Source organism: Micropterus dolomieu, linkage group LG18 (genome assembly GCF_021292245.1).
Source record: "Micropterus dolomieu isolate WLL.071019.BEF.003 ecotype Adirondacks linkage group LG18, ASM2129224v1, whole genome shotgun sequence".
Lineage (NCBI taxonomy): Eukaryota > Metazoa > Chordata > Actinopteri > Centrarchiformes > Centrarchidae > Micropterus > Micropterus dolomieu.
Window position 1 is genome coordinate 13,246,598 of NC_060167.1, and position 12,586 is coordinate 13,259,183.

Genomic DNA, 12,586 nt, shown 5'->3' on the forward strand with positions numbered 1-12,586 from the left:
GCTTCATATATGCATTGTTGTAAAGAGGTTACCTGATCACATGGTTGATGATGATGGGCTCTGGGGGCATCAGGAGTGCATGCAAGCGCTGCGGGATCTCAGAAAACTTCATTCGCTGAGTCTCAAAGATCTGCAAAATGAAACCAGCACACACTTTACACAACACTAAATGTAGACCTGCCAATTATAGAGACAATACTGGAGAACAGGTTGAGTTACTTTGCTTTAATGATTTATTTTATCCAACTATCTAGCTAATTAACACATCAATATAATGTAAATGTGTCAAGATTTAGCCAAAAGGCAAACTTTCATCTGCAGTCCCTGGCCAGCTTTATGTTCAAAGTAAGAGTGCCATGAACTTCCCTGTGGCTCAAGTATTTATGCTTATTTTGAATAAATACACTCAGTGTTTCCCATACGTTCATTTATTTGTGTATATATATACATATATGTATATACATACATACATACATACATACATACATTTATTTTACTAGGCCAATTTAATATCGTATTTGATTGCAGAGCGCCGTAGCGCATTCACGCAGCACATCGTCTCACCCGTCCCTCTCTCTCCCTCACGAACACAGCTGCACAAATTTGTCCAACACAATGCTGTCAATGTCAGAGACCCAGCTTAAAAAACGTTATTAGCAAGCACGTTAGGAGCCTAGCTAATAGGCTAGCCATACCCCCCCCCCGTCAATCTGTGGGAAACACTGTACACTATATTCTAGATAAACTGTATTGTATTAATGTAATGTATTAATCAACAAAAATTTAACTTAGTTGCAGCTAACTATGTTTAGGTGACAACTGTTTTACAGCTCAGCCTCTAATGTGTCAGTCATTTCATTTATTTAATGTTAATCCACTTTGTCCTCTTCCCTTGTTCCTCTAGTCTGTTGGTCTCCAGAGATGGGAACTCGAGTTAGAGACTCGGACTCGAGTGCAACTTAAGACTCGACTCGAGACTCGTCCTCAAAAGACTTCAGACTCAACTCGGGCTTGAGGTGCGGGACTCGTGAGCAATGTTTATTTTTAGGAAACGTCTTATGAGCTTGCCGTTATTCCCCTCCCTCCGTTACCTATAACCTGCATACGTAACACGTAGCATCTGCTGCGCGCGGCCGCACATGAGAGAGGACAACAAACACCGGCAGCTGCTCCGCCAATCATCATAAACTTTGGCTTTAAAACTTCATAAAACAAGACCCAAACAAAGACGCGCTGAACGCAAATAGGTTAGTAACCTGTGGTGAGTAAACATGTTTAGCTCAGCCAACTTGTTTCAGCTACGACCGACGAGAGGTTTATTCCGACTGTCATTCGTAATGAAAAGATGAATGAGCGTTTGTTTACTTGCCGAACTTGTGGTGGTCGATTAACGTAATCATCACGTTAATTATTACTGTTGGCTAGAAAGAGGTTACAGGTTTATTGTTGATCATGTAACCTTACAGTTTTATTTAGTTATAACGTTACACTGGTTTGAGAGTCTAGTGGATTGTTGACTTACAATAGTTTAAGTTGTCAGTGATTGCATTGCACATTATGGTTGTGCTCTGTAAGTTAAAAACAGATTACAGGTTTATTGTTGATTATGCAACATCACAGTTTTATTTAGTTAACGTTACACTGGGTTTAAGAGTCTGGGGAGTATGTTGACTTACAGTATTTAATAAGCTGTCAATAATTGCATTGCACATTACATGGTTGTGCTCTGTAAATGAAAAACAGGTTACAGTTACAGAATTCCTTATAGACATGCAGTTTCATTAGCAACCTGGATTGTACGCAGCAGGTGATACAGCATTCGTAATAACCACGAGAGACTTGAGACTTGACTTGGACTCTAGCTCAAAGACTTGTGAGCATCTCTGTTGGGGTCTGCTATTACAATCTATAGTGATCATTTTTACTGACTGTGTGGATGCGTTCACTTTTTAGGAATTCACCATTAACCTTCCACGAGCCTGTTTATCTTTGCGCAGTAGCAATAAATCCACTGGGAAACCAGGCAGTGACCCAGAAAGAGTGAGAGTCTCCATCCATAGAAGGACAGAGTGAAGTGTAGAGAGCAAGAGCAGGAATTAAGCAGGACACCCATGACAGTGTCAATCCTTTCTGCTTCATGCACCCGCTCAAGTTTGTTTTCAAGTTTTTAAAGATCAAAAAGGTCTGCTTTGTGTGTTTTAGAGCGTATACATACATGTATACATTTAATTTAAGGTTGAAGGTGTGTTAACATAAAAAACAGGACTCCACTCACCTGCTGCAGGTATTTGTCACAGTTAATGAACTCGCGCTCATGAGGATCTTGGAGTTTGTGGGTCTTGACGTACTGCCACAGGGCCTGAATGATGACAGGTCTGGTCTGGGTGTGGATACCCAGCATTCGAGCCAGCCGGGGGTCCAGCTTGAACTGAGGGGGCTGTTTGGAAGAAAGAAAGGTGGTGGAATTAAGGGTGGTGATGAAACAGTGGATAAGATGCATGCCTTTGGTGTGAGAGACCTGGGTACAAATCCACTGTGAGACTCTAATGTGTCCCTGAGCAAGATACTTAACCCCTAGTTGCTCCAGAAGCGTGCAACCTCTGACATATATAGCAATTGTAAGTCGCTTTGGATGTAAGCGTCAGATGAATGACTAAATGAAATGTAAAGAAACAACGATGGAAGCGGGACAGGGATTAAAGCAAACTGACAAGTGACATTTGGGTGTCCCTTTTATTAACCTCTCCACTATCTGAACAAATGTTTGAAGAGCACTTGAAGGCAACATTAACACACCTCAGGGCCTATTGAGACGCAGTAAACAGGAACCCCCAAGCATTTACCTGGTAGTCAAGCATGAGCAGGACGGTGCAGCGAACACCCACATCACCAGGCCTCTTCACCTGGAACCCATCAGTCTCTTGGGTGGTGGCAGTCCTGTGCCACTAAAAGGACATTTCAATAACAAGGAGAGTATTTACCCATCGATCTATAAACTGATATTCTTCATTTACAATGACACATTTTCAATTGTCACTGCAGCAACAAACACCTAATTCCTACCATTAGATCACCATTAAAGTAAACATAATAAAATAAGTTTCTCATTGTGATAGCGGATTGTATTTAAATGACCCTAATAACAAGGTTGTGTCCCCATCTAAAACCTAAAGTAACCATGAAGGAATAAACAGAAATAACACACAAAGAAAACTGAATTAGAGCAGAAATTATGAGTTGATTAAGTTGGCAACTACTTTGATGTTAAGCAAAATTGTCAAACACTTGAGATGGGTTTATGTTCTCCAAAGTAAGAATTTTTGCATTTACTTGCCTTGTATAATTAAAAAAGAAATCTAAAGATGTCACCAAGGACTCTAGGAAAATATAATGGGGGCATTTTAAAAAAATACTGTTTTCTGATATTTTAAATACAGAATAATTAATCATTTAATTGAGAAAATAATCTGCAGATTAATCGATATGAAAATAATTGTTAGCTGTAGCCCTATATTTAATTGAGATTTTAAAAGCAGAAAATGACGGGAAAAACAGTGGCCGCTCCTTTCATAGATAGAACAGAGAGCATAATACATAATCCTAGAAGGGACAACTGGGTAAAAATCTATAGATGTATATATTCACATACATCAAATAAATTATCTTACTTCCACAAGGTGATTATCGGGACCATACAGATCCTTGTCCAACTCAATCACCAGAGACTTGAAGAAAGAGGAGAACTTCCGCTTCTGTTTTGTGGCTTCATACTTGGATACGGCCGTCTGCAAAGCAAATGTTACTGTTATTGGAAATATGAATGCAAGCAATTTTGTTTTTATTCTCTGTACAAAACTGGTGTTGGTAAAACATTTTGAACATTTAACATCACAACTAAACATTCTCTGTTTCATAGTCTTTACTCAATGTAGCCCAACAGAAGACATTTAAAATTTAGAGGGTTATTTTGGCAGTGTTTTGGGAAAAAAGAATCAACTAGTGTTGAAGTAGTTTAGTGTTAGGTTTAGTGTGTACAGTATTTATTTAATAAATAAATAAATACTGTACATACAGAAAATATCCATATTTTAGTAAATTAAACCAATATCTCTCAATCATGAAGCTTACATCTTCCAGTAGACGCCCCTCAACACGTAGCTCCCATGATGCAACTGTGCCTTCGCCATCCTCAGCATCTGGCTTTGCAGGGTTGAAGGTGTTGGATATGAAGATCCGAAGCTTTCTCTTTTGCTGGAATCAATCAGTCAAAAGAAAATGATGTGCCATCACTTACTCAACTATGACTTGATAACTTAAGTTTTCTAAACACAGCTCATTAAAATAAGTCATGTGAACTTTACTCAAGGGAAAGCTGAGATAGGTCTGCTGTGACTGCGTGAAGCTATATTTAAGATTACATATGGTTTGCTGAATGTGGACGTCCAGAGGACATTCAATAAAACATCAAAGATTAGCTGAGTATATGGCACCATTCAATATCCTACTATTCTCCAGTAGTGTATAAAATATTTCTGTCAACTGCATCAACATTCCTTTTTTATAAAAATGACAACACAGCAGCGTCTTACTTTAAAAAAATCCATATGACTTGAAGTCTGGTTCACTGATAAAAATCACATACATGGGAACCAGTGAAATGTATGAACTGCCTTAACACACCTCTACAGAATGATGTGTAGTTATCGGGAGCAGAAAGGCCCCTAGGGTTCTGAATGGCTTTGAAATTAATTTCAGGACTCAACCTGAGTGATAGAGGGATTCCAGGAGTGCAGACTTTAATTGAAACCTACCTTAATGGGCCTCTTGAGGGCCTCCTGAATGTCCAGCCTCTTGCGCATGATGGTCTGGTCCAGCTTCCTCTCAAAAGCCAGCAGATCCATGTAAGCCTGAGACTCTGGGACCAGTTCCCTGATCTGTCAGACAAGACAATGGTGGTAAAACATCCAATGAAACACACAGAACACAGAGTTTTCAATTATATCTCATAAAGTGGTCACCTGTCTCAAACATGTGCAGAACATAGCTAACAAGACCACGACAGTAAGCAGGTGCAGGGCTCGACAATCACAGTGTGACAGTTGAACTAGCAACAACAACATCAGTATTTAAAAAAAAAAAAAATATAGAAAGTCTTGTAGTTGTTTTGCAGCTCTTGGCGTGCACCGTTGTCCAATCCAGTGGTGACGTGACGAGTGGTCAAATATTATTTCACTAATCTTAATCAAGCAGCAACCTCGGGGTCCTGAAAGTGAAACTGGGCAGATGGTACTTAACCTTGGATTCTCTCTAAAGGCCAGCAGTGGGCGAGTCCGCTGGGTGCAAAAAGAAGTCTGGTTCCATTACAAATAATGGTAAAAACTTCTCATCTGAATTATTACCTCAGTAAACACTTTCCTAATGAGTTTATGGTTTCAGTCGCTAGTTTAAAGTCTTCTTCAACACAGCATGATGTTGATTTAGTAAATAATGGCCCTATTTTGAGGAACATAGACAATAATGCAGAGTATGCTTTTGGGCAGGACTACCTTGTGATTGACAGGTCGCTACTATGGCGCTATTAGGCTAGAGGCCACTTGAATCCGCTGCTCTGTGTGAAATTTTTTTATTGAATGGCTGTCAGCAGGTGAGAGAGCATGTCATGTTTGACTTATTGGTATGTTTTGTTTTAAAATTAAATCTTTTTGACTATAAGCTTTTTGTTTTTTGTAATTTTAACTGTGATTACACATTTTAGTTTTTTTTTTTCCAATATCCAGGATGTATTTAATAACCGATATTAACAGTATAACATAACTTATAAGTCTTTGGTTTTGTTGTAACACTGATAAATAACTTTTGGAAGGAGGGACAGTATAAATTGTCTTCAGTAAGCTTCACACCCACTGGCCCGGTGGGGCCAGTTGCAAAAAAGTTTAACGAGCCCTGAGGTGTAACTGCTCCAACAACTTCTACACAATAATCAAACATGCTGAAACTGCAGACGCTATAGTTACCATGCAGCCTCCAGCTTCTCTGTGACGAGATGAATACTTTCAGATATGTAGCTGTGCAATATGGAGGGCACGCAAGCGGAGGTGCTGAGTGAATGAATGCATCATTATGATTTTACTCATATTAAATAGGCTAGTATTATGCAGCAGTCAGCATTGCTATCGTGTCGCCACAAAGAAATCAATGAATGGGAAACAGAGCAGTGTGGTGCAGATTCTAGAGACTGTTTTTATGTCATCACAGTTCTGATACTGAGTCAGTTAAATGCGCCTTAAAATCGGCGCACGAAAAACCAATCGCTGATCATCCCTTCAATTGTCGATAGGCGATCCAATCGCCAATCGGAACAAGCCTAGGTGGAAAAATCCAAAAGCTGAGTTCTGTGTCTTTTCGGGAATTTTATAAAGAAAGCCAACACAGCAGACACATGGGTGAAACAGAAAGAGGCGGGGCAAACTGGTGTGTTTACAGTAAGAGAAGAGAGGTACAGTTGTGTACATGTGAGTGAGAGGAAAGAGAACTAAAGGGAAAGGAAGCAAATTCAACTAGTGACTGTTTTCCATACATTGATTTATTTATGGCCACAATATCAACGCTGATCGCCACATGAAACATGAACAAGAAATCGTAATTGTCTGCAGAGCTGCGGGCAGCGCATATATTTGCTCAGCACATCCTCCGGCTCGCTTGCGTCCTCCCCCCCTCTCTCTCAAACACAATGACAACTGAACGGTTTGTAAATAGTCCCTCTTCTTCATGCACAGTCTGAATCAAAACATGATCATACGCTGGAGGAGGAAGGGTTGTTGCTGGCTTTTCCGCGCAGAGAATATTAGTGAATCAATCCAAGGTTAAATGGTTAATGTTGGTATCATGAAATCTGTCCAACACAACGCTGGACACCCACCTTCAAATAAGTAATGAGCAACCAATGTACGTAACCTAAGGCTGCCGAGGTTAGCACGCTGTACATAGGTGCTAGTCAGAATCAACTGTCTGTGTCTGTGGGAAACACTGAGTGAGTAAATACTAAAACAAGGTGGAGAATGAAGTAGAATTAAAATGGTGAAATAAGAAATATCCTACTGGAACCAGACATATACCCTGCTAACCCCCGCCCCCCAGCTGCCACAGTTACAATGTCATTCTGTGGGAAACACTGCAAATGGAAAAGCAAATGTAATCTTTCCAACACAATCAAGGCCAGAATTAATTGATTCCCAGGGACTGCTGCGTGACTAATACTCACCCTCTGAGGTAGAATTTTATCAGCCATCTTCTTCTTCTTTGTGCTGCAAAAACAAATGATCAAAACAAGGCACGTTTAAATGTGGGTCAGAGCAGAGCAATACTTAACAATAATTTGGTCCCTGGTCTAAAGGGCTCGTGGGATAAGGATCTCACAGGTCCAAAAACAAATGTTGTACTGTATGGTATAGCAGTTAGCCTTGTAATCCATATATGAATTTAATCCGGCGATGATGTTACTATCATTACTGTGCTGAACCATGCATGTTAATGTATGCCTCTAAACAAACAGAGAAAAGCCGACACATTTGAGAACCTGACCAACCTGGCATTCAGGACACTGAAATGAAAAATCTATTAAACTATCAAAATAGCTGTCAATTATATTCCTGTCGTTTCATCTTATGATTAATTGTTTCAGCTGTAGTCAGTAACATTAAACAAAACTGCTGTTCCAGAGTCTGGTTTGTGTTAGAAAAAGATAATTTTTTCCTGTTCTAGTTCCCACTGCATCAAGCTGAAGCTTTTTTGTATGTTTAAAGATATTTATTGAGCCTAATTTTCAATTCACATCAAGTAACCGTTGAGTAACTGTAATGGCATGTCTCTATATGTCCCTTATTTCTATGTGGACAGGAAAGACAGATTTTCAATATGAAAAAACTGTTGCAGTAATCAAAATCTCAACAGGTGAGGATGGGAGCAGGATGGCGTGTCTGCGGCTGAGGGAGGCTGCAGGATTGAAATAACAAACCCATGGAGACCTCTGATCACAATCAAAACACAATTTTAAGTTCTGTACAGGCTGATATCCCCATGTGTCTAGAACAACAAAGGTGATCCTGCTTGAAGAGAAGCAGCATGGCTGCTGCACGAGGAGAGGGGCCACTTACTGCTGGTTGCGGTTCTGCTGCTGCACCTGCTGAATCTGTTGGGGGGCGGGCCTCTTGCGAGACGGGTCCATCACGCCAGGCATCACAGGGCGAGACACTGGGCTGTTGCCATATCCTGGGGGGCCCATGGCTGGTCCCTGTGGGGTCATACGGCTGGATGGAGGCATGCCTGGTCTCTGCACACAGAATAAAGGTAAAAATTCTTATTTAAAAAAACAAACAAAAAAAAACATGTGGAAAAGATTTTCTGGACATTTGTTTTCTAATTAATGGCCCTTAAGTCTTTAGTATAGAGATATCTGACCAATTGCATTGAGGTTTTGGAGTGAGAGTTCAGTAGTGACGACTATATTCATTCCCAGATTTCTTTAGACTGCAGGAATCTGATCTGTGCACCCACATATTTCACATGTTGTAAGGTAAATGTGCTAGCTTAGCAAATGTAGACTCCGATTTTCCTCTTTTGCTTCTATTCCAGGTTCAGTTTTAGCAGCAGCTCCCTGTGAGAAAGGGCTGTCTGACAGCAAGGTAAAGCATATTCTAAATATAGCGTACAGTTAAACTGATATTGATTTTTTTTTTAGGTTGGCCTTTTTAGGTGGCTAAAAATATGTTTTGCTGCTGCCTCAGTCCGCATCAGTACATTGCTCAACTTCAATGCTGTCTGCTTCTCCAAACTGAGCGCGTGCCAGCCACCAACTACTGTAGGTAATACACTGACTATGTATGGGTACATCATACAATCACACTTCAAAATCAAAACTACCCCTTTAAGTTATTTAAGTGCACGAAAAACAAATAGCATAGCTCATAATCAGCAGCACATAAGAGCTCTGTATTGTTTACAGAAAATACAAACCCTGCTTTTACATCATCAAATCCACATACTTTGATATTTAAGGCGTCGGCCAGGTCCTACAAGAGGTAACAACAATTCACATGCTGGCACCTTTAAATAAGTTACCACAGAACAACCCCTGTTTCCAACTCACCAAGCCATGGGCCAAGAACTCAAACAGCCGACTTCGGGTATCTAACTGCATGCGTGCAGGTGAGAACGAAAGATAAAAGGACAAATCACTGATTGCAGCGTTCCCTCCAGCAGCCAGTCCAACAAATGAAGGCAAAGCACACTCTCTCCGCAGCATATAGTGGAGAGTCGAAGGGAGGAAGAATGATGGACACTGACTTGTCAACAATACAGGCTTGATGAATACGCTCTGCCTTTTCCACACAGCGCAGTGTGGGCAGTAAGCGACTGCATGTTGATCATTAAGTGCTCTTTAGCGCTACATCAGTTCAACCTTGGTTTGCCTGAGAACAACTGGAGCTCTGCAGTATTTGGAGTATGAAGCTTCTCCGACTATGTTGTGAAAGGCTGCTTGTGTGAGTGAAAGCAGTCAAGGACGCTAGAGAAAAAAAATCCTTTCACTGAACTTTGTTTCTGGTTTTCAGTAGCTAAGTAGCAATAACTACAACTGCCGTGGACCAGTAACAAATGACTTTCTATCATGATTTACATTACATTTATTCATTTAGCTGACGCTTTTATCCAAAGCAACTTACAATTGCTATACATATCAGAGGTCACACGCCTCTGGAGCAACTAGGGGTTAAGTGTCTTGCTCAGGGACGCATTGGTAGATGGGTTACAGTGGGAATTGAACCTGGGTCTCTCACACCAAAGGCATGGATCTTATCCATTGCGCCATCACCACCCGCCATCACCATTTAAAATACAAATGTGCAATCCTAACAAACTGAATATGTGGCTCCAGATGGATACATGATCCTGGCAATTCTGAAGGGGAGATGTAGGTGAAACTCACTCACAGGATAACAATTAGCTAGGGGAGCTCCAATTTGTTGTTTGTAGTCACATGATTCCGATGATGCTCGCAATTCAGAATGAGGCAGTGAAAGGCATTATGGATGAGATGGAGGAAAGACAGCGTTGTGCTGGTTTTTGTTTACACGTTGTGTCGCCCCAGTCAACATGTGTGAAATTAAGCTAAAATCTTGACAAAAGTGCCGCCTATTCAGTGTCAGACCAACTGTGAAATGTGTTCACAATCTCACCTTCTGGTCCTGAGTTATGGTGTTGAATAGTGGCCAATGGTGTTTTCGCAGGACATTATGATGTCACAGTGAAGTTAACCTTTGACCTTTTGGGTTCCATATATCCCATAAAACATCTGTGTGAAATTACACCATCAATTCTTGATTTGCGGCGGCATGTTTTGCGAGCTCAAAGCAACCTTTGACCACCAAATTCTATTCAGTTCATCCTTGAATCCAAGTGGACGTTTGCCCCAAATTTGAAGAAATTCCCTCACAACATTCCTGAAATATCGCGTTTGCAACAATGGGACTATCCAAATACATTATGCTTCCGGCTACTGCCAGCACGGAGGCATAAAAACAATGAATCACAGATCGGAATATTAAAAATATTTCCACCATCTTTAACGCATTTGGGAAAACTTGGGTCTTACAGTCACAAGAGTACAATCACACATTGAAAACCTTGTTTGAAAGCTTAAACTTAAATTCATTTTCTTTTATTTGGGAAATAAATCCTAATTCTCCCTCCAGGTAAGAAAACAAATACTTGGTAATTTATATTCACCTTTATTGGATTGCAGTGATCTACTCTTTATGAACGCACGTGACCAGTGCCTAAAGAAGCTGGATACTGTGTCATTATGCTTTACATTTTATTAGTGTCTGTGGAAACCCCACTGAGCCGATAACTATGAGGGATCAATTTTAAAGAATAATAGTACTGCTGGTCAATGTCACTGCTCCTAAATTTTTACTGAATCCTTTTTTGGAAATTGTACCCGTTTATGCATTATAACTAGATGTTTGTCCTTGACAACACAGTAATCCAGTACAAGACTGGATTAAGAGGAAAGAAGACTGTGCTCACTCATTTATAATGTGTGACAGTTGGACTTGTCTGTATCGTTTCTGTTTATTGTTGTAACAATGTTTATGCGGCTCTCTTGCCCCCTCACTCTTCAAAAAGAGATTTTAATCTCAATTGGGTCTTTTAACTGGTTAAATAAATGAGATTCACGTGTTTTAAACAGAAAAATAATTCATTTTCAATAATGTTGGAAGCAAAATGAGTAACATTGCCGAATTCCATCTTCTCAACTATCAGGATTAGCTGCAGTTTTGTCACAGATTAAAACAGTTTAGATACACATTACTTCTTTTATTCAAAGGTCTTGGTATATACAATATGTCCCTCAGTGTCTCAGTTTAATGATAGATGCAAAACTAAAAAAGGAACACAGTTACATTTAAGGGAGCTCCGATCGTAATCGGCCGATAATGGCCTTAACTACTTTGATCGGTGGTCGCTAAAAAGGCAGATAAGAAAAGCCGATCAGATGATGTAATACTCGCCAGACAGATTTTCAGGGGCAGCTAAAATTGTTTCACTACGCGGTCTGAGCAGTTTTCAAAGCTAGCTAGCACCAAAGTCCTTTTCAGACAGGAAGCGATTGATTCGCCCAGTTAATCATTTACAATGAGAGTTGAGCATCAATCAGACAAGCAGAGCAAGAAGCAGGAGCGATCATGTGAAACTGTCACGGTCGCGCTCATCTCACACACGCGCCGCCTGCAACTGGAGTTTAATAGACACTAAGCGCAACAGGCAGAGAGAAAGACTGATCCTTCAGTAGGAGTTTCCTCATGCAAAGAGAAGAGCCATGCACTCAATCAGCTGACTGCCCCTCCCTCTCTCTCTCTGTTTTTGTTATAAAACGGAGACCTTTTGCTACGTTTCCGCCTCCCAGATTAAAACGGCGAACCAGAAGATGTTTGTTTGGAAACGCTGCTGACCAGGTGGGCAAAACAGAGGACTTTATAAAACAATGACACACTCACATTTTGTTTCTGATTCGGTCTTATCAGTCATGTAAAGCAAAACACGATGCTACTGAAAAAGTTTTAGTTTCTGTATTTTTATTAAAATATACATACTGTGTAAATAACACAAACAGTTAGCCTACTGTGCATGTCGCAGTATTTACTTTGCAACGACATGCACAGTCTGTTTTCTGCCGTCACCGTTCCACTTCGTTGTCGGCCAATGCAAAAAAATAAAATCGCCTTCCCATCTTGTGTGTGAACACTTGCAGCGAATATACTCAAGCGAGGAAAGCGTCGCCAGGAGAAAATTCGCATTTGGTCTGAATGCTGCATCACATTAACCGACTCCTCTCTCTACTCCTACCATGTCAACCCTTCAGTTTTCCCTGGGATTCTCCTGTATTTTTCCGTTCTCACCTGGTATCCTCGCATTAAATCTTTCCCTGTAAATCTCCCATGTCTTTAACCTTTAAAAAAAAAAAAATCAAATAAAAACCTGCTGGCTGTATTTAAAGTGTTTGCTACTCTCTCCTCTGGTAAAGCTG

At 40.4% G+C, this 12,586-nt stretch overlaps 1 protein-coding gene across 2 annotated transcripts in view; it reads right to left on the reverse strand.

Moving 5' to 3' along the window:
- The window catches only part of smarcd1 (SWI/SNF related, matrix associated, actin dependent regulator of chromatin, subfamily d, member 1), a 24,864-nt gene that overhangs the window by 8,275 nt on the left and 4,003 nt on the right, over positions 1-12,586 (reverse strand). Inside the window, exons 1-9 of one of the 2 annotated variants that reach the window (XM_046028481.1) lie at positions 9,146-9,373; positions 8,154-8,329; positions 7,262-7,304; positions 4,812-4,934; positions 4,129-4,251; positions 3,669-3,785; positions 2,844-2,945; positions 2,276-2,437; positions 33-130 (exon numbers count right to left, since the gene is read on the reverse strand). In XM_046028481.1, coding sequence (XP_045884437.1) covers positions 33-130; positions 2,276-2,437; positions 2,844-2,945; positions 3,669-3,785; positions 4,129-4,251; positions 4,812-4,934; positions 7,262-7,304; positions 8,154-8,329; positions 9,146-9,301 — 1,100 coding nt within the window. In that variant the 5' untranslated portion in view covers positions 9,302-9,373. Of the gene's footprint in view, positions 1-32; positions 131-2,275; positions 2,438-2,843; positions 2,946-3,668; positions 3,786-4,128; positions 4,252-4,811; positions 4,935-7,261; positions 7,305-8,153; positions 8,330-9,145; positions 9,374-12,586 lie in introns of those variants that run through there. The other variant, XM_046028480.1, reaches the window with a different exon arrangement.